At 59.5% G+C, this 16,880-nt stretch overlaps 9 protein-coding genes across 9 annotated transcripts; 4 read left to right on the plus strand and 5 right to left on the minus strand.

Annotated features, from left to right (window-relative positions):
* Positions 1 to 55: 55 nt before the first annotated feature.
* Positions 56 to 2,259, minus strand: SDRG_11522 (hypothetical protein). The gene is made up of 6 exons (XM_008617563.1): positions 2,114 to 2,259; positions 1,921 to 2,068; positions 1,446 to 1,881; positions 858 to 1,396; positions 361 to 808; positions 56 to 316 (listed from the first exon to the last, which is right to left on the minus strand). Exons 1-6 carry the CDS (start codon positions 2,224 to 2,226, stop codon positions 108 to 110), a joined length of 1,893 nt encoding a protein of 630 aa, XP_008615785.1. The 5' UTR covers positions 2,227 to 2,259; the 3' UTR covers positions 56 to 107.
* A 1,144-nt stretch (positions 2,260 to 3,403) lies between these two features.
* SDRG_11523 (hypothetical protein) lies at positions 3,404 to 3,820 on the minus strand. The gene has a single exon (XM_008617564.1). It carries the CDS (start codon positions 3,773 to 3,775, stop codon positions 3,473 to 3,475), a length of 303 nt encoding a protein of 100 aa, XP_008615786.1. The 5' UTR covers positions 3,776 to 3,820; the 3' UTR covers positions 3,404 to 3,472.
* A 232-nt stretch (positions 3,821 to 4,052) lies between these two features.
* Positions 4,053 to 4,500, plus strand: SDRG_11524 (hypothetical protein). The gene has a single exon (XM_008617565.1). It carries the CDS (start codon positions 4,149 to 4,151, stop codon positions 4,449 to 4,451), a length of 303 nt encoding a protein of 100 aa, XP_008615787.1. The 5' UTR covers positions 4,053 to 4,148; the 3' UTR covers positions 4,452 to 4,500.
* A 74-nt stretch (positions 4,501 to 4,574) lies between these two features.
* On the plus strand, positions 4,575 to 7,828 carry SDRG_11525 (hypothetical protein; the record flags this gene model as incomplete). The annotated part of the gene is made up of 11 exons (XM_008617566.1): positions 4,575 to 4,833; positions 4,880 to 5,003; positions 5,047 to 5,279; positions 5,325 to 5,470; positions 5,516 to 5,736; positions 5,787 to 5,920; positions 5,972 to 6,014; positions 6,065 to 6,364; positions 6,412 to 6,711; positions 6,762 to 6,894; positions 6,942 to 7,828. The coding sequence occupies exons 1-11, from the start codon at positions 4,592 to 4,594 to the stop codon at positions 7,826 to 7,828; spliced, it is 2,763 nt and encodes a 920-aa protein (XP_008615788.1). The 5' UTR covers positions 4,575 to 4,591.
* A 332-nt stretch (positions 7,829 to 8,160) lies between these two features.
* On the minus strand, positions 8,161 to 8,589 carry SDRG_11526 (hypothetical protein). Its single transcript, XM_008617567.1, has one exon. It carries the CDS (start codon positions 8,530 to 8,532, stop codon positions 8,239 to 8,241), a length of 294 nt encoding a protein of 97 aa, XP_008615789.1. The 5' UTR covers positions 8,533 to 8,589; the 3' UTR covers positions 8,161 to 8,238.
* A 1,016-nt stretch (positions 8,590 to 9,605) lies between these two features.
* On the plus strand, positions 9,606 to 9,976 carry SDRG_11527 (hypothetical protein). Its single transcript, XM_008617568.1, has one exon. The coding sequence runs from the start codon at positions 9,634 to 9,636 to the stop codon at positions 9,937 to 9,939; it is 306 nt and encodes a 101-aa protein (XP_008615790.1). The 5' UTR covers positions 9,606 to 9,633; the 3' UTR covers positions 9,940 to 9,976.
* SDRG_11528 (hypothetical protein) lies at positions 9,941 to 10,663 on the minus strand. Its single transcript, XM_008617569.1, has 2 exons — positions 10,550 to 10,663; positions 9,941 to 10,501 (listed from the first exon to the last, which is right to left on the minus strand). The coding sequence occupies exons 1-2, from the start codon at positions 10,613 to 10,615 to the stop codon at positions 9,980 to 9,982; spliced, it is 588 nt and encodes a 195-aa protein (XP_008615791.1). The 5' UTR covers positions 10,616 to 10,663; the 3' UTR covers positions 9,941 to 9,979.
* A 720-nt stretch (positions 10,664 to 11,383) lies between these two features.
* SDRG_11529 (hypothetical protein) lies at positions 11,384 to 15,143 on the plus strand. Its single transcript, XM_008617570.1, has 9 exons — positions 11,384 to 11,519; positions 11,560 to 11,905; positions 11,955 to 12,097; positions 12,142 to 12,315; positions 12,363 to 12,746; positions 12,791 to 12,967; positions 13,017 to 14,849; positions 14,893 to 14,972; positions 15,029 to 15,143. The coding sequence occupies exons 1-9, from the start codon at positions 11,418 to 11,420 to the stop codon at positions 15,042 to 15,044; spliced, it is 3,255 nt and encodes a 1,084-aa protein (XP_008615792.1). The 5' UTR covers positions 11,384 to 11,417; the 3' UTR covers positions 15,045 to 15,143.
* Positions 15,058 to 16,260, minus strand: SDRG_11530 (hypothetical protein). The gene has a single exon (XM_008617571.1). It carries the CDS (start codon positions 16,177 to 16,179, stop codon positions 15,160 to 15,162), a length of 1,020 nt encoding a protein of 339 aa, XP_008615793.1. The 5' UTR covers positions 16,180 to 16,260; the 3' UTR covers positions 15,058 to 15,159.
* Between the last annotated feature and the right edge of the window lie 620 nt (positions 16,261 to 16,880).

The raw sequence follows: 16,880 nt of genomic DNA on the forward strand, positions 1-16,880 counted from the left end.
GCTCGCGGCTAGCACCCAAGACCGACGACGCACGAGCAACGTCGTGATCAGAAAACGTTCTCCTTCGCTTGCGGTAGGAGCGGCCGAATCATCTCAATATTGTCGTGTTAATAGCGAGGGGTCTCGTCTTCGAGGAAGAAATTCCAGAGGCATATACAGCAGTCGACACCGACCGAGACGATCTGACGCTCGTCCGGGCTCCACGCCACGTGGTTGATCGCGCCCGAGTGGCCGAGGGCGACGGCCATGAGCGCGTCGTTCTCGAGCGCGTAGATTTTGAGATGGCAGTCGTCGCCGCCCGTGGCCACAAAGCGTCCTAAGTAGCTTTCATTCGACGAGTCTTCAACTCAATCGTAGTACCCGACGGCGACACTTGGAGTGCGAGCACGCGCATTCGGTTCGGGTCCTGAAGCACCTTGACGGCGTCGGCAACGTCGCAGTCCCAGAAGAGGAGCCGGCCGTCGGCGCCGCCCGTGATGATCTCGGTCTCGCTGTCGAGGCGCTGGCTCATCGCATGGAACGCGCCTTCGCGCACCTGGTGCACGACCGCGCGGCGCTGCGTCTTGAGGTCGTACAAGAAGAGCGACCGGTCGAGGCCGCAGCTGTGCACGTGGTGGGCTTTGACCAAGTCGATCGTGACCTGCGTCACGCCGCGCTTGTGTTCGTGAAACTGCAATATGAGCTCCCGCGTCGCTACGGACCAGACGTTGACGCCGCCGTCGCTCGAGCCGGAGACGATGCACTTGTCGTTGGCAGCGATGCACGTCACCTCGCCACGGTGCGCGTTGGCAATGTGCCACAGCTTGTGCTATACGTTCTGTGATTCAACACCAAGCGGGCATGTAGGATACGAGTACCCCCGAGGCGGTTTCGTAGGCGCGCAGCCAGCCGTCGGCCCAGCCCGAGACAAGGAACGCCCCATTTGCAGCGTAGCAGACACAGCGACCTTGGACGTTCTCGGCGGCGCTCGCCTTGACGCGGTACGACGAGAGGTCCCAGACTTTGAGCGTTCCGTCGTGCGAGATGGACGCAAACGCTTCGCTCGAGTGGCCGTCAAAGACGCAGGCGGTCACGGGCGCCAAGTGGCTGCAAGCGAGCTCTTCGACGCTCATTGCACTGGCGAGGATGCGGTAGAGCTTCCCGGCCGACGTACCAGCGAGCACCGTCGCGCCGTCGCACGTCACGCTCAAGCCCGAGATGGCGCCCATCAAGGCCACTTGGCCGACGAGGTTCCAGTCCGAGTGGTCGCCCACGAGCTTCTTGAGAACGCCGTCGCCCGCGCCAACGTAGAGGTAGCCCGTCGCGGCGCAGCACGCGATCGAGTGCACGCCGTTGGACGAAATAGGTATTGTGCACTTGAAGACGCGGGCGTCGGCGTTGAAGACGACGAGCTCGCCTACGCAACATGAGATGTGCCGGTCGACATCAACGTTAAAAGAGTGAACCGGCAAAGGTGCCCGCGAGAAGCGTGTCGTTGGTCTGCGTCATGCACGCGGCAAGGTACTCGCGGACCATACCAGTCGACGGCATCGCGCACGGGTAGCTCTCGAGCTTGTACTGCATGCTGCCAATGTCGTACGAGAGCTCGCTCACAATGAGCTGGCTCGAGTGCGCAAACATGAGCGTGTACTTCGGTCGGCGCGTCTTCTCTTCGACTTTGCCCCAGTTGAGAATCGTGACGGGCGTCCCGTACGACCGCGTCACGACGACCTCGGACGTACGGAGGTCCCAGAGAATGACCGACCCGTCGGCGCCGGCGCCGAGTAGGAAATGGTCATCAGGCGAGAAGGCGAGCTTGGTGATTTTGCAGAAGAAGCCGTGCAGCTGGTAGAGCTCCGACTTGGCGTAGAGGTCCCAAACGACAATCGCCGCGCCCGCGCCCTAACGCAAATGAGTCGTAAAACGCAGCAGAATGCGTACGTTGCGCTTGGTCGACGGCAGCTGCCCGGACGCGAGCAGCACGCCCGAGCGCGAAATGCAGAGCGACGAGATCTCTTCGTCGTGGCCGCGAAGAAACTCTTGCGCGTGCGTGTCTGAGACGCGCGAGATGACGACTGCCGCGCCCATGCTGCACCATCGTTGTCAGTAGGATGGCGAGGAAGCTGCGGCGTACCAGGTAAAGTACGCGTCCGGGTCTTTCGGGTGCGCGAGGACCGTGTCCTTGGACCGACCCGTGTACCCAATGACGTGCTCGAGCTCGAGCTGATACGGCGGCGGGCCGTCCATCGCGCCACTGTCCCTCTAAGATCTCGTCACCGGATACGCTCTGGCGTATCCGGTATATCCGACACCCGACGCGCCTATGACGTGGCACGCTGTCCAGTCACGACAGTTTCAAGTTGAAGATCGCGTGTCGTCCCCATAGATCGGGTTTGTCGCCTTTGCTATAAAATTTGAATGATGGTATGGACATGCTGCCTATAGTCTACACTTGTATTAGTATGTTGTGTTAGCCCCCTCGACCTGTGAGCTCACAATTCGCGTTTTGTGCTGTCTACCAGTAAAGCGGCCAGTGTAGGCCGAAAGGGTTCCCTTATTCTGATCTTAGTCGAGGCATACCTCTTCCTGTGTCCCCACTTCCCCTTTAGTGCGACGGCGCGAACATAAGAGCGGTCACGAGGCGACTGGCGCAATTGTCGCCCGAAATGACACCGAAAAGGAAACTTGCCACCAATAAAAACAGTCGAGCCCGCCAGCGCAGATCGTCTCGCCATGGCGAATGATGGTCACCACCGATTCGGTCAAATCGAGCGTGGTGTGGTGGTGGTGAAAGCGACTGTCACGACGTCTGTACTAGTGGAGCAGGGCTCCCGAGGCGAAGGTGTAGACGCTATTGGGCATGCTCAACTCGGACAGTCTTGTTCTACGTCGCCCAAACCGTCGACATCGCTCATTTTCGTGCGCTCCAAGGCTACATGTGTCGGACGGTACGCTGGACTGCTCGGCGGACGCGGATGTACCAACCGTAATGCAGTGGCTCAACACGTCACGGGTCTTGAAGAAGTTTAGCGTCGGGACCGTCGGAACGTCGTGTGGATGCCATTACCCGGGAACTGCCAAGATGGATTGCTCGTGGTCTCGGTCTGACATCCTTGGAGAAACTGTGGTCCCATGACGCTGAGCAAGCAGCAACTTTTGTTACTGGCAAACGCACTGATCACGACGCGCGACGATCGAAAGACGCTCCAGGTGATTGTGAAACTGGCCACCGAGCGCTGGAATCTGAAGAAATGCACGCGCTTCTCGCCACCATTCGCCCCCCGAGCTACGTCAAACTGACGCTCGACTGGGTCACGACGTATCCTCGCTCGCAGTGTCGAGCCAACACAATGGGGGTGACGTATTCCATGATTTGCCAAGCGGCGTTCCAACTTAATAGTTGGAGATGAGAACGGGACAGAACTCGCGGCGAAACAATTGGTGGCATGTTCCATCTCAAAATTTATCAAGTATTGTACAATTAGAGTGTGATTTACGCGTGGCGCTGACGAAACTCGACAAAGTCGTCGTTGCGCGTGATCGGGTTGAGTTTCAGATGGGCCATGTCGATGCGGTGCGACCGGAACGACGCGCCTTCGTCATGCGACCGGTGAAAGATCACGCCACGCTTCTCCTTGGAGAAGGTGACATCGGGGCTGTTGGAGAGGTACCGAAGACCGGCAAAGGTCGACATGCCCGTGGCAAACGTGATGATGCCGATGATCGGGTACGTCGCGGGGTCGGAGAACCACGTCTTGATGACAGACTGGGTCGCGCGGGCAGTGGTCGAGGCCATGGTTGTTCTTCTTGGTAGAGGTAGTGGTGGTGATGAGGATCAAGCAAATGCTGGAATGAACCACTTCAACGGGCGCCAATATGGACCTGCGGAAGATCGCAACACCAAAGACACGCGACTTGCCCTGGCGGTTGCATTGACACGGTGCGCGCCACGTCTATCCGGATGCGAAAGGTCATCTCATTGCACATTTGTATGACGACGACCAGACATCCGGATACAAACTGAAACGCGCGTGTCAATTTCACGGTTTTTCTCTGCTCGTTGCGTGTTTTTGAAAACGATCTTTATCGTTTTGGCGCGCCTTCTGCACCTCATTCCAGCATTTGCTTGATCCTCATCACCACCACTACCTCTACCAAGAAGAACAACCATGGCCTCGACCACTGCCCGCGCGACCCAGTCTGTCATCAAGACGTGGTTCTCCGACCCCGCGACGTACCCGATCATCGGCATCATCACGTTTGCCACGGGCATGTCGACCTTTGCCGGTCTTCGGTACCTCTCCAACAGCCCCGATGTCACCTTCTCCAAGGAGAAGCGCGGCGCGATCTTCCACCGGTCGCATGACGAAGGCGCGTCGTTCCGGTCGCACCGCATCGACATGGCCCATCTGAAACTCAACCCGATCACGCGCAACGACGACTTTGTCGAGTTTCGTCAGCGCCACAACTAATAATATTCCATTTATACGACCCTAAACAACTATCGATGCTTCATGTGCACGACGACTCGATCAGACAATCGACCACTTTCTCGTTGAAACTGTGGTCAGCCCGATATAGTTTTCTCATAAAAGGGCTGATTTAGCGGGCCATGAGCGTGCGCTGTCCCAGTCCAGGGCGCGCAGTCGCAACTCTACCGCGGCCACCGCATGCAAGTGCGGTCGCCGCCCGACCCAAATCGTCCACCGCCACGAGCATGCGCATTCGAGATCCCGATGCGACCATGTACCAGACATCCCCAGCGCAGCGCAGCTACAATCAATACCCGTTTAAGTCGACTGCGGGGACGTCAACACCGCGACGACGCCACCTCAAGACCCCACCCACCATCTAGTACACATCTCACACCTCGCATGCGAGGTTCTATGAGTTCTTATAGCTTTCAGCCGACACCAGGACGTGGCAACACGGGGCACTGGACGCAGACACAACGACCCGTGTCTCCAGTGCCTGCGACGCCCGCCCAGGTCTTACAGCACCTCTCCAACGAAGCCCATCCCGCGGTAGCGCCGTCACGTCACGTGTCGATGAACAACCGGCTTGTAGGTCAAGACGTCCGACATGGCCCACGTGCAGGCGTGGTTGACTTCGCTCGAGACGGAAGTGCACTCGTTCACGTCGTACTTTCTCTTTTGCGAGATGAAATTTCGGGAAACCAACGTCCTGGCGACCGGGAAAGAGACGCCGAACCACTTGCGCACGGCCGTGGCCTTTCACTGCCTCCAGCAAGCCTCGTGCATCTTTGGTCGCTACCAAAGCGTGCTCGACACCATTTGCCAGTACCCAACGCTCTTGACGTTTAGAGGGCTTATCCACTGGTTTAGGAGTCTGGGCCATGCGATTTACAAGGATTTTGACGAGCTCTCGGGCCGGGGACAGCCGATTACGGCCACACGCTGCTACGCGGACGGCGTCACCTTCTTTGACCGTAGCAAGGCGCAAGATAGCGAGGCAAACGAGCTACGCGACCGTACACTGTCGCGCTTCAGCGATTTTAGAAGCCAAAGATTCGTAGAAATCACGTCCCTCAAGCACGACAAGCGACGTCTGGAACGAAAGCTGCAGCTCGCTCAGACCACCGTCGAGAACCTCACGAACCGCGGGACAGTGCCCGAGGAGCCGTCGAGTGCCAGCGCCAAAAACGCCAATCGGGACGTCGAGCAGCTCGGCACAATGGACAAGGTGCGCACGATTCTCAGCATCTTCAAGACACTCGAACCGACGGGCAAGAAAATGGTCATTATTGTCGTTCGATACTATTGTGCGATATATCCGTCTTTTCATAGATCCTCACCGGGCTCTTGCAGTCGGCCGAGAACCCGTTGGACGCAGATGCCATGGCAGACGTGATCCAGTACATGAACCGCGCCGAGGCAGCGAAACTCACATATCATTTGGCGGCCGAGTTTGGTCACTCAGTGTACGAAGTACATTTTTGTGTGCTGATCTGCGTGCGAATGTATCGCTTTAGGTCGAGCGTGGTGTCGACCGACCCGCTCAAGGCCAAAATGCAAGTACGTTTGACGTGCTTAGCAAGAATGCGACGCGATATATGGTCGTGTAGAGCGCGTTCGAGTCCAAGGAGGTCCTCGAAGCCGAGCGGGCGAGCTACGAGCAGCTCATTTTACTACGAAACGAACTGGCGCATGCCAAAGAGACGTACCTCGACGACATCCGGCACGAGCGCGACCGCAACGAGATCCTTACCGACGAGCTCAAGGAGCTACTGAGTCGCCAACAAGAACTCTCGCACCAAGCGCCCCTTAATCGCTCGTCGGTCGAAATGGCGACCCAAACCCACGACGATCCAAGCTCGCCTTCAGCCGCCAGCGGCGTCGTCCGCACGGCTTCTCTTGCCCCCGTGGTCGCCATCTAGGCCGAGACACGAGAGCCTCATCTTGGGAATCATAGGTGCCCGTGTCTCGCTTCCAAGGCATCTCGGAGCTCATTGCGGACGCCAACTTTCTCCCCAAGCACATCAAAAAGATCTTTGCGAAGCGTAAGCCCATGGTCGTCCAAGAGCTTTGCGCGACGATCGCTACCATTTACCAAGCCAAGATGCTGCAAGACATTGCCGACGACGTTGCCGGGCGAAATCGCGAGTCGCTCATTGAGTTTATGCACGACCTCTACGTGCTCTACCACGGGCTTCGCGGCCTCGCGATTGGCCAATTCATCTGCATTGACGCCGGCGTGCGGAAATTTTGCGAGGTTTTCCCGGAATTTTGTTGAAAACCAACGTCCAATCGAAAATACGATAGAGAAATGCACGTGTTCGCGTGTTTGGAATGCTTCTCGGGTCGTCGGCCGGGCCGTGCGCCACGTACAAGTCGATCGGCGCGACGCACCAAGCAGTCGACTTTTACCTTCACGTCGTCGGTCTCATCTTTCAAAGTACACAAACCCTACCCCTAATATCTACGATGGACCATTCTGTCTAGTTGGCCATTACACGCACGAGACGCTGGCCGCAACAAGTGCCGCGCGGGTGCTGGGCCAGCGCCTCGGCGACGGTATCGTTGGCAGTCCGAATGCCACGTCAATCCCGCTGTCGCAAGCGCTCGACGTCGTTGCGTCGGCGTTTGCGTTTGAGAAAGGCGCGGAAAATGCGTGCTACGCGACACTCAAGCATCGCGGCGACGACGGCATCGAAATCGACGAGCTCCTCGAGCACGTCATGCGGCACTGGTTCAAGCTCTTCAACGCCCAAGTCGATTTCATGCACACGCTTTTCGAGAGCATGGACCGCGAGCAGAACGGTATCATTGAGTTTCCAGAATTTCAGCTCCTCGCAACGCAGCTCGACCCACAAATGCACGAGCGCGACTGCCTCGCCCTCTACTCCAAGATTGCAGGAACAAACAACGCCATTGATACCGGCGCGTTCGTCCTCGGCATGGTCCAGCACCAGCAGCGTGTGCTCCAGTCCGCTCGACACGCCCCGCGCCAGCAAATGCCGACGACGGAGAAAGGCCATCGGCACTCGGACGTGGGCGTCAAGCCACTGCGGATGCTCCGCCGCAACAGCTTTCACCGATCGTCGTTGACCAAGGTGACCAAGGTACGACCGCCCGCAACGGTCGAGCTCCATACAAACATCATTGGCCGATTGCGGTCGCTCTCGCTGCGGGCCGTCGACGCGCCGGTCAAGAACGTCGAGAGCCGCCCGATCCGCGGCTCCATCTCGAATGAAAACTGGAATGTCTCGATCCACGACATCATTGCGCGCCGCGGGCCAGCGTCAAGTGGTGCGATCGAGGAAGGCGACGGCGACGAGACCGACGAGACCGACGACAACAACGACGCCGACGACCAGCAAGGTGCCTAACCTGTACACTCTAGCTACTATTGTCGCGTGGCTGGCGGACGGCTTTCTGCTCGTTTTAGTTGTTTCCAAAGTTGCATGAACGAACGAGTGTAATGCTTAAGCTTAACAGAGCAATCATCAAAGCAGCGTGGACTGCAATCACGGAGGACACTCGAGACAGAACCGTAGATCGAGTAGCCGCGAGACAAGTGCAAAGTCGCCGGATATGCGGACCTGGTATGCCCAACAGTGCAATACCCTCACCAGTCGGGATCCGACTGACTGTATTCGTCCGGTTGCATAGCCACGCGCGGCCGTTGGCTTGCACTGGGAGACAATGACGCAGTTTCGAAGGGCGCTGAACCAAGAACGGTCGCTTACAGATTTATAAAGGGTCCTACTACATGTAAACTATTGCTTTGCGAGCGACATTACGCCTGGCGTTGCTTGAACTCGGTGTACGCTTCTTCGCGCGTGATCGGGTTGAGCTTCAACGTGGCAACCGTGACGCGGTGCGAGCGGAAGGCGGCGCCGTCCTGTTCGTCGCGGTGGAAGATCGCGCCACGCTTCTCCTTGGAGAAGGTGACATCGGGGCTGTTGGAGAGGTACCGGACGCCGGCAAAGGTCGACATGGACATGGCGAACGTGATGATGCCGATGATCGGGTACGTGGCCGGGTCGGAGAACCACGTCTTGATGACAGACTGGGAAGCGCGCGCAGCCATGGTGGTAGTAGAAGTGTCTTGGTCGAAGCGAAAAGCAAAGTGAGAGACGCTCGCCAGTGAGTCGGCGGCGGCTAAAGAGACACGCAATGGTGGCGCCAAGAAACGCAATCTACAAAAACACGTCGCGCCGGATAATGCCGGATAATGCTGGTCGCTCCGGCTGCCACGCGTCAAGGACGCGTGATTTTAGCCATTTTTTGTATCCCGCCCGTGACGACATGGGACGGCCGCGGCGCTTGAAGGCAAGATCGACATAGACGTGGCGATCTCCCGCGAGTCCGTGCGTGCACACGACGTTTATCAGGACACGGTTTCACGTCGGACGCACGCAAGCGTTATCGACGGGACCAGTGGCATGGACATGTTGTCGATGTGCAACGGCCGCACGAATGACGACCTTGGTGTCATCAGCGACAACGAGTTGTACAAGCACCACTGTACATTGTCATCTGATGTTGGACCAATGCACAGTATGTCCTACAATGACGACGCATGCGTCCGGCGTCATCATCCAAAGCATACCGACGTTGTTTTGGGAGATGGCAAGTCCATTCAAGGTGACTCGAAGTAGACATTTCGGAGCATTAGATGCAACAACCATCGAACATGCAAGCACGGCATAGGTAGAGAGAATCTACCCGTGAAAAGAAATAGACTAATGTACATCGCAACATGCCTGTGCCTCGAGCGTGTGCTGCTAGCTTGCTATTCGACACTTGTGGACGCAAATATCACGGGCTGTGGACCTGTTCTACCACCCGCTGCGGGGCCGCAAGCCTTCCAGCGATACACCGCACCACTCGACGACGTCGCCATGACCGCCATGACGCTTCGAAGTGTGCGCTGAATGCTTCACCATGCTTCGATTTGCCTCTGGTAAACAAGCCGTTTACGATCCTGGAGCGCGCGGTGTGCAGTATCCGGATGCGTGTCAAACCATCGATACAAAGACCGAGTTGAAATTCAAATGCTGCAACATTATCCGGAAGATCGCGCGTAAGCGAGTCGATTACATTGGCGCGGCCGCGCGTGTCTTTAGATAACCTCGTCGTCGTCGGCTGTACAAGTCGCATTTTCTCTTCTTCCAACGACCTCTTTAACATGGCGGCGCGCGCAAAGACTTCACTCCGGGCGTGGCTCTCGGACCCGTCGACGTACCCGATCATTGCGATCGTGTCCTTCGCCGCGAGCATGGCGACCTTCCACGGTGTCCGCTACGTTCGGACGAGCCCGGATGTGTCGATCAGCAAGGAGCGCCGAAGCGACCTCTTCCACCGCAACGAAGAAGAAGGCAGTGCATTTCGCGCCCACCGCGTGGACCTTGCTCATCTCAAGTCCAACCGCATCACGCAAGAGAAGGACTTTGCCACGTTTCGCGAGCGCCATACCAGCGACGACGCCAACTAACTTTTTTTGAAACATGTACATGTTGTCTATATTGCGATTACTAGAGGTTGAGGTCGTAGTGCTGGCCCGTGAGGCGGCGGTACGTGTCGTACGCAGCATGGGCCTGCGTTGGGAGCTGTCGGCTCACGCTTTGGAGGGCAATCTGTCGAGCCACCGATGCGTCAGTCGGGGCAAGGCGCAAGGCGGCTTGGTTGTGTGATAGGGACTCGGACGTGCGCCCGACCGCGTCGAGGAGTTTGGCCATGTTGCGATGCACGGATGCGTCGTTCGGAAGGTACTTGAGCGCGTCCTCGCAATGACGAATCGCCTCCTTGTACTCGCCGCGCTTTGCTTTGACCGCACTCAAGTTGATGTGCGCTGGCCCAAACGATGCCTGCAGTGCGACTGCATTTTGAAGCTGCTCGTACGCATCCTCGAGCTTGCCAGCCTGCATCAAGGCCAGTCCGAGCTCGTTGTAGTGGGCAGGTCCACCGCGTTTCGTGAGCACCGCCATGCGTGCGACGCGCCCATACTGCTCCATGTCGCCCTTGGACTTGTAGAGGACCGAGAGGTTGTGCAGGGCCTAGAAGCATTCATGGCAAATAGAACGTCGTCACATGAGGCGTTGTACGTCTTCGTCCATCGGGTTCTTCTCCAAGCGCCCTTGAAAGTACGCGATCGCATCGTCGCGCTTCATCGTATCTGACTTGGCGTCACGGACTGCGTTGTCCAAAAGCAATGTCCTGGCCCTAAATATAACCTCGGCGGACCCGTCAGTCACGCGAACCTGAACCAAGCCACAAACTCATACGACACGCCCTCGCCAACGCGCCGTAGCACTAGCGGACGTGCAGGCGCAGGACGGCCCAAGCCAAAAAAGAACAGCTAGGGGACCCAGTCTCGACATTATACAACTACGAGCCAATCGAGAATCGAGCACAGAGCACAGAGCACAGAGCACCGAGCACGAGATCAGTCGCCGCCACCACCACCGCCAACCTCCTTCAGCCGTCAGCCGTCAGTATCAAGATTAGCCAGACCGGTAGCGCCTCGCCGACGAAATGAAAACCTCCGTGTAGTTTTCAAGCCAGAACATAGGGTAAAAACGTAATTTACCCCAGACAAGAATAAAGCCTATGTGCGTGGCGTCCTTCGGTATCCCAAGAAGCATATCACGAGTAGCTTGCAGTCGCCTTCTCTTCAAACGTACCACATATCGCGACCAGATCGGCTGCACAGCAAGCAGGAGAAGCGTGGACGAGTGAGTACCTTTGCAAGGACCATCGTCAACGTAGCATTGACATACGCAGCATGTGGCGTCCTGCGTAGGCTACTTACTACTTCAACATCCACTCGCACAGGAAAGGGTGGTGAGAGGCACGCGGTAGCTAGCTGGCAGAACAAAATGCATCAACTTCAACCTGCGCGCACGCAACTTTGCGAGCTTCGATATTTTCCGAAAAATCCGGATACAGGCTTCGAAAAAACGTTGTTGCCGCATGGAAGAGCATGGCGGCGATGGCGCCGGCCTGTCGCTGGACGAGCTCAAGAGCAACCTCTTCTCGACGCTGCAGAAGGAAGGCGCGATCGACCAGATCCGCGTACGTCGCCTTTGTCATCGTCTAGCTGAGCGTCAGGTAGGTGCATCTGCGCACGACGTTTGTGCAGAAGCTGCAGAAGCGGGCCGCCACCATGAATGCGTCGACGCACGAGTGCACGCTGCTCGAGAAGGTGGCCAACACGCTCCTCTGCGAGTACTTGCGCACGAAGCAGCTCAAGCACACGCTCTCGGTGTTTTTGCCCGAAGTCGGCCCGCGCAACTGCGAGCTCGAGCCGGCCATGGTCGCCAAAATGCTACGACTGCCAACGACACCTGCGTCGCCCGCCGGCCTCCTCGAGATGCTATCGCAGGTCGAGCGTTCAGCGTCGACCTCGACACACGAGATGCAGACCCAAACCCACGACGAAGACCGTCGCTACATCCTCGGTACGGTGATGTCCGCGGGCTCTGCCTGACGCGTTACGACGTGAGCTAGAGTCGGAGCTCCAGCGCATTGACGCCATCTACGTGGCACAGAGCCATGCGCAGAGAGAGCAGCCGGCCAAGTCGTTTGAGGACCGCATCCTCCAGTACCAGCAAGAATACGACCGCATGACCCAAGCCCATGTGGCCCAAGAGGCAACGCCCGACCTCTCGCCACAGCGTCCTCACACGCAAGGTAGATAACTCGCATTCGCGACACGGAGATCGCCGTCATGCGCGTCGACGAGCGCAAGGCGTATCTGCACGAGATCGAGAGTGTCCGGAGCACGCTTCAGACCGAGTTTACCGCCAAGCAGGCGGCGTTGGACGAGGCCGAGCGGTCGCTCCATCTCGCGTATCTTGAGAAGCAGCGCGTACGCGTATACCCTTCAGTTGTCTATCGCTGATGCAGCGTAAATAGCAAGCGGAGCTCGACTTGTTTGAGCTGCGCCAAACACTCCTCAAGGAGATGGACGCCGTGCAGACAAAAGACCGACAGCTCTCGTCGCTCATCGACGACGAGAGCCGCAAGTGGCAGACGGAAAATCGGCGCCTCACAGTGCTCCAGGACAACGTCGCAGCCCGCGAGGCGCACATGGTCGCGACGATGACGCGTCTCGAAGAAGACAAGGCCACGTACACGGCGCACTGCGAGCGCGAAGCCGCGGCCCGGGTCGCGCGCCAGCAAGCCGACCTCGATGCCCTATCGGCGCGGCTCGCCAACGAGACCGAGAGTCTCCGCCGCGCGCAGTCGGAGCTCACGGCGTTCCACTCGAAAATGGCGTCGCTTGAAGTCGACGTCTTGGTACCTACCTCCTTCAGTTGCATTTGTGTGGACGCGCATGGTAGACACTGCGCGGAGCCGAAGCCGACTTGAAGCTACAACTCGAGCACGCAACGCTCGAGCTCACGCACCAAAAGCGCCACGCCGCATCGCTCCAGAGCCAACTGCAACAAACAGCAGCCGAGTGTGACAGCGTCCGCGCGCAGTGCAGCTGCCATCTCGAGACCATCGCCCGCCTTGAGGTACGTTCCAACATTGCGTTTGAGATTTGGGGGCGAAGACGTCGTGCAGCGGGAGGCCAAAGCGGTCACCAGCGTCGCCGATATGCATCGTAAGGAGCTCGACGACCGCGTCCACGCGCTGCAAACCGAGCTGCATACCGCTCGCGCAAGCCACGTGGCCCTGCGAATGGAGAGCGCCGAAGCGCTCATTGCAGCAAAAGAGCAGCTGCTCGCTGCCCACCACGCCGACCAAGAGAGCTGGCTCGTCCGCGAGCAGCGGCTTCGGAGCCAGCTGCACGAGCTCGGGGCCAAGTGCGCCGAGAGTGACGCCGCCGTCGGGCGGTACCGGACGCAGCTCGAGGACGAGCAGGTCCACGTCGCGTCGCTCCGCCACGAGGTCGAGAGCTTGAGCGCGCTCGTGACGTCGCTCAAGTGTGCCGTGCCAGCGCGCGAGTACGCACCGCGGTCGTACTACGAGCCCCGGGGCACGCAGTGGACGCATCCGCCGTGGCAGGAGGCCCGTGCCCCGGCCAGCGCACCCCCTCCGCAGCCAGTGCGAGTGCCAGTCGAGACGCGGTACATAGAAAGAGAGCATGAGAAGAGCGAAGCACCGCCGACGCTGCATCGTGCCGACGATGACGCATGGCGCAAGCATCAAGAGGACCTCGCGCGGGAAGCTGAGCGGGACCTTCAAGTCCGCGAGCTTGAAGCGCGGCTCGAGGCCGCAGCGCGCGACGCCGAGGTGGCGCGCTTGGAAGCGCAGCGGCAGCGCGACGAAGAGCGGGCGGCGGACGCGCGCAAAGTTCTCGAAGACCAGCGAGCGCGCGAGGATGCGCTGGCTACGCAGCAAAAGGCGACCGAAGCAGCGCTCGCTGCGCTTCAGCGGCAGGAGGCGGACCGCGAGCGGGAAGCGCGCGAGGCGGAAGCGCAGCGAGACCGTGAACGCGCTCGCGAGGCTGAAGCGCAGCGCGATCGAGAGCGTGCGGCACAAGATGCGCTGCGCGAGCAGCTCGCAGCTGAGAAGGACCGCGTGCTCGCTGCCAAGCGCGAGCTGGAAGCCGCCCGCGAAGCCCAAGTGCGCGAGGCAGAGCAACTGGCTGCGACACGCCAAGAGCAAGATGCGGCCGACCGCGCTGCGAAAGACGCACGTGAACACGAGGGGCAGCTCGCGGCTGCCCGCGCAGCAAAGGAAGCTCTGGAGCAGCAGGCTGCTCGTGAAGCATCGGAAGCCCACGCTCGCGAGCTTCGCCAAGCCCAAGACACACAAGACGCGCTGGAGCGCCAGGCCCATGAAGCCGAGGTGCGCCAAGCGGAAGAGGCCAAGAAAGCATTCGAGCGTGAAGCGCAGGAAGCAACCGAGCGCCAAGCTCGCGAGGCCCAAGCAACCTCCGAGCGTCTTGCCCGAGAAGAGCAAGAGGCAGCCGAGCGCCAGGCTCGCGAAGACGAGGAAGCTCGCGTGGCGTCGGAGCACCAAGCTCGCGAGGCCCAGGATGCAGCCGACCTTGCTGCTACCGAGGCTCGACAGGCGGCGGAGGACGATGCGCGCCGTGCCGAAGCCGATCGGCAAGCAGCAGCGGAGGAAGAGGAGCGGGCGCGCTTGGTCCACGAGGCCCAGATAGAGCGTGCGCGACAGGCGCAGGAGGAGGAGGAACTTGATGCGCTCTCGACACAGCACACCCTGGACGAGGACGCCGTGCGCGAGGCTGAAGCGCGCGACACCGCGGCGCGCGAAGCTCAAGCGCAAGCCGACGAAGCCGCTCGACTCGCGCAAGCCGCACAGCAGCAGGACACGTCGATCATCGACGAGTACCGGATGCGCGCGCTCGCACGCCGGGCCGAGCGTCAGCGCCAAGAGGAAGAGGCCAAGCTGCAAGCCGAGCGGGAGGCCCGTGTCGCAGCAGCGGTTCACCGCTCCGTCACTAGGTGATGCTTATCGTGATTACTAGGCGGCGGAAGAAGAAGAGGCTGGGTTCGAGTCCGACGACGCGCTCTCGGTGGGTGGCGGCGACGATGACGCAGCGGCCAGGTAGACGTCCATGACCATTTGCTCGGAACTTTCTCATGTAATCGCTCTGGACATAGTGACGAGAGCTTTTGACGCCGACGCATGGGGCAAGACAGGATCATGGTGGCAAATATTGTTAGTGTAGTTTTCTACTATAGTACAAGGGTCTAATACCTAAGGGTTGGTGTCTAGATAGGATGCAAGCGCATCATGCGGCCTGAAGCGACTCGACGCACGGTGGGCGCACGACCGGCGTCGACTCGTTGGGGCTCTTGTGGCCCACGGACCGGGCCGGCGACGGTGTCCACTTGTCGATGCGCAGCCGCCAGTACGTTTCGTTGGCTGCGAGGTTGGAGAGGCACGTCGCAAAGAGGTCCGGGCTCGTGTTGAGCACGTCGACGAGCGTGTGCCAGGCGTCGCCCGAGTAGCGCTCGATGAAGCCCATGTGCAGACGGGCCTCGTCGCGGCTATTCGGCGCGGCGATCATGAAGGTCGAGACGGGCAGGCCCAGCCCGCGCTCGTCCGCCACCTGCGCCGCAAACTCGTCCATGAGACATTTGGCCCACCGGCGCGACATGTCGGTCGTCATGATCGGGTTGGAGATATCGGCGCAGTGGAGGATGAGTTTGGCAACTGCGTCAATGTCGGTGGGTTCGGCCTTGGCGTTGGCGAGCACCTCGTCGTGGAGGTTCATGTCCGTGGCCATGATGAGGTCGACGATCCGCGTCCGGAGCGTCTGCGCTTCGGCCATCGAGAGCTTGGCCAAGAGGCGCGTGTCGTCGAGGAGGTGCAACGTCGTCGCCGCGTGCAAGTGCTCGAGCGGCGCGCGCACCGGAAAGCGGACGTACGTCGCCGACTTGGTCGCGACGTGGAACTGGTTGGTCCGGCCGTCGTGCTGCGCGTCGTGGCAGAGCGCGGCGAGCAGCAGCGCTGATCGGTGGTGCACGTCCATTGCGACGTCGTCGCGGACCGTGTGCATGCCGAGCCCGTGCAAGACGAGGTACGTCACGTGCATGACGCACACGCCGTGGCGAAAGTTGTGGAAAGCCACGTCGCGGTACTCGGCCTCGACGCGGACGACGAACGCGTGGAGCTCGGGTGTCGAGAGGCCAAGGTACGCGTCGACGCCGGCCCAGTGCAACAGCCGCGTCGCGAGCGAGATCATCTCGGCCGTCGAGAGCGCAAAGACGTTGAGCGTCCACGAGTGCGCGGCCTCCACGTGCAGCATTTGTCGAAAGTTGGCGAGTGGCAATAGCGGGCTGTTGCACTACACCTCCGTCTGGCCCCGAGCTCCGTGAAGAACGCCGACATGTCCCAGGCCATGAGCACGGATAAAATCACGCCAATTGAGCCACGCACCGCCTCGGGGCACGGCCACGTGCTCGTCCTTGCACGGCGCTGGCCCGGTCGCTTTGGCGCGGTACGCTGTCGCCTCGTGGCGTTGTCTGGAAGGACTGTCGGGCGGGTGCGATCACCGCACCGATGTGACGAAATTTCCAGCAAAAAAAACCTGTTTTTTCGGGATTTCCGATTTTTGGTGTTTCGCAAGGTCCTTGGACTGTCGCGCACACACCAAAGCGCAGACATGTCTGATCTCGGCCGTGTCTCCTTGGTGATAGAAGAGATATCGCCCACACCAAGCGTCTCTTTGCCGACGCCACAGCCGAGGACGCCGACTCTTCGCAAGAGTGTCCATTTTCTTAAGGGGCGTGCGCCTAGTCTGTGTGTCGCCCGCACGGCTCTTGGTGGCCACAAGGCTCGGAAGGCAAGTTCATCTATTCTCGCTTTCGTCTCAACACAACGACGGAATCCCAATTGTGTCTCGCTTGTGCCTGTTTGAATCAACCTTCCATAGTGTACACACGTGCATGCTGGGCACAGTGGTCTATTGAGTCGCTCTTGAGAAGACGACCACGTGATTTGCATTGC

This window comes from Saprolegnia diclina, assembly GCF_000281045.1.
Source record: "Saprolegnia diclina VS20 unplaced genomic scaffold supercont1.42, whole genome shotgun sequence".
Classification (NCBI taxonomy): domain Eukaryota; phylum Oomycota; class Saprolegniomycetes; order Saprolegniales; family Saprolegniaceae; genus Saprolegnia; species Saprolegnia diclina.

What these genes read in the sequence shown, in the direction of transcription:
- SDRG_11523 (XM_008617564.1), bottom strand. Translation starts at nt 3,775, where the DNA reads ATGGCCTCGACCACTGCCCGCGCGACCCAGTCTGTCATCAAGACGTGG.
- SDRG_11524 (XM_008617565.1), top strand. Translation starts at nt 4,149, where the DNA reads ATGGCCTCGACCACTGCCCGCGCGACCCAGTCTGTCATCAAGACGTGG.
- SDRG_11522 (XM_008617563.1), bottom strand. Translation starts at nt 2,226, where the DNA reads ATGGACGGCCCGCCGCCGTATCAGCTCGAGCTCGAGCACGTCATTGGG. An exon ending in TCTCGCGGGCACCTTTGCCG is followed by an intron (nt 1,397 to 1,445) that starts GTTCACTCTTTT and finishes CATGTTGCGTAG; the next exon opens with GCGAGCTCGTCGTCTTCAAC. An exon ending in ACTCCAAGTGTCGCCGTCGG is followed by an intron (nt 317 to 360) that starts GTACTACGATTG and finishes AAAGCTACTTAG; the next exon opens with GACGCTTTGTGGCCACGGGC.
- SDRG_11528 (XM_008617569.1), bottom strand. Translation starts at nt 10,615, where the DNA reads ATGAAGCGCGACGATGCGATCGCGTACTTTCAAGGGCGCTTGGAGAAG. An exon ending in AGAACCCGATGGACGAAGAC is followed by an intron (nt 10,502 to 10,549) that starts GTACAACGCCTC and finishes GAATGCTTCTAG; the next exon opens with GCCCTGCACAACCTCTCGGT.
- SDRG_11530 (XM_008617571.1), bottom strand. Translation starts at nt 16,179, where the DNA reads ATGCTGCACGTGGAGGCCGCGCACTCGTGGACGCTCAACGTCTTTGCG.
- SDRG_11529 (XM_008617570.1), top strand. Translation starts at nt 11,418, where the DNA reads ATGGAAGAGCATGGCGGCGATGGCGCCGGCCTGTCGCTGGACGAGCTC. An exon ending in GCGCGATCGACCAGATCCGC is followed by an intron (nt 11,520 to 11,559) that starts GTACGTCGCCTT and finishes AGCGTCAGGTAG; the next exon opens with GTGCATCTGCGCACGACGTT. An exon ending in CGTATCTTGAGAAGCAGCGC is followed by an intron (nt 12,316 to 12,362) that starts GTACGCGTATAC and finishes CAGCGTAAATAG; the next exon opens with CAAGCGGAGCTCGACTTGTT.
- SDRG_11526 (XM_008617567.1), bottom strand. Translation starts at nt 8,532, where the DNA reads ATGGCTGCGCGCGCTTCCCAGTCTGTCATCAAGACGTGGTTCTCCGAC.
- SDRG_11527 (XM_008617568.1), top strand. Translation starts at nt 9,634, where the DNA reads ATGGCGGCGCGCGCAAAGACTTCACTCCGGGCGTGGCTCTCGGACCCG.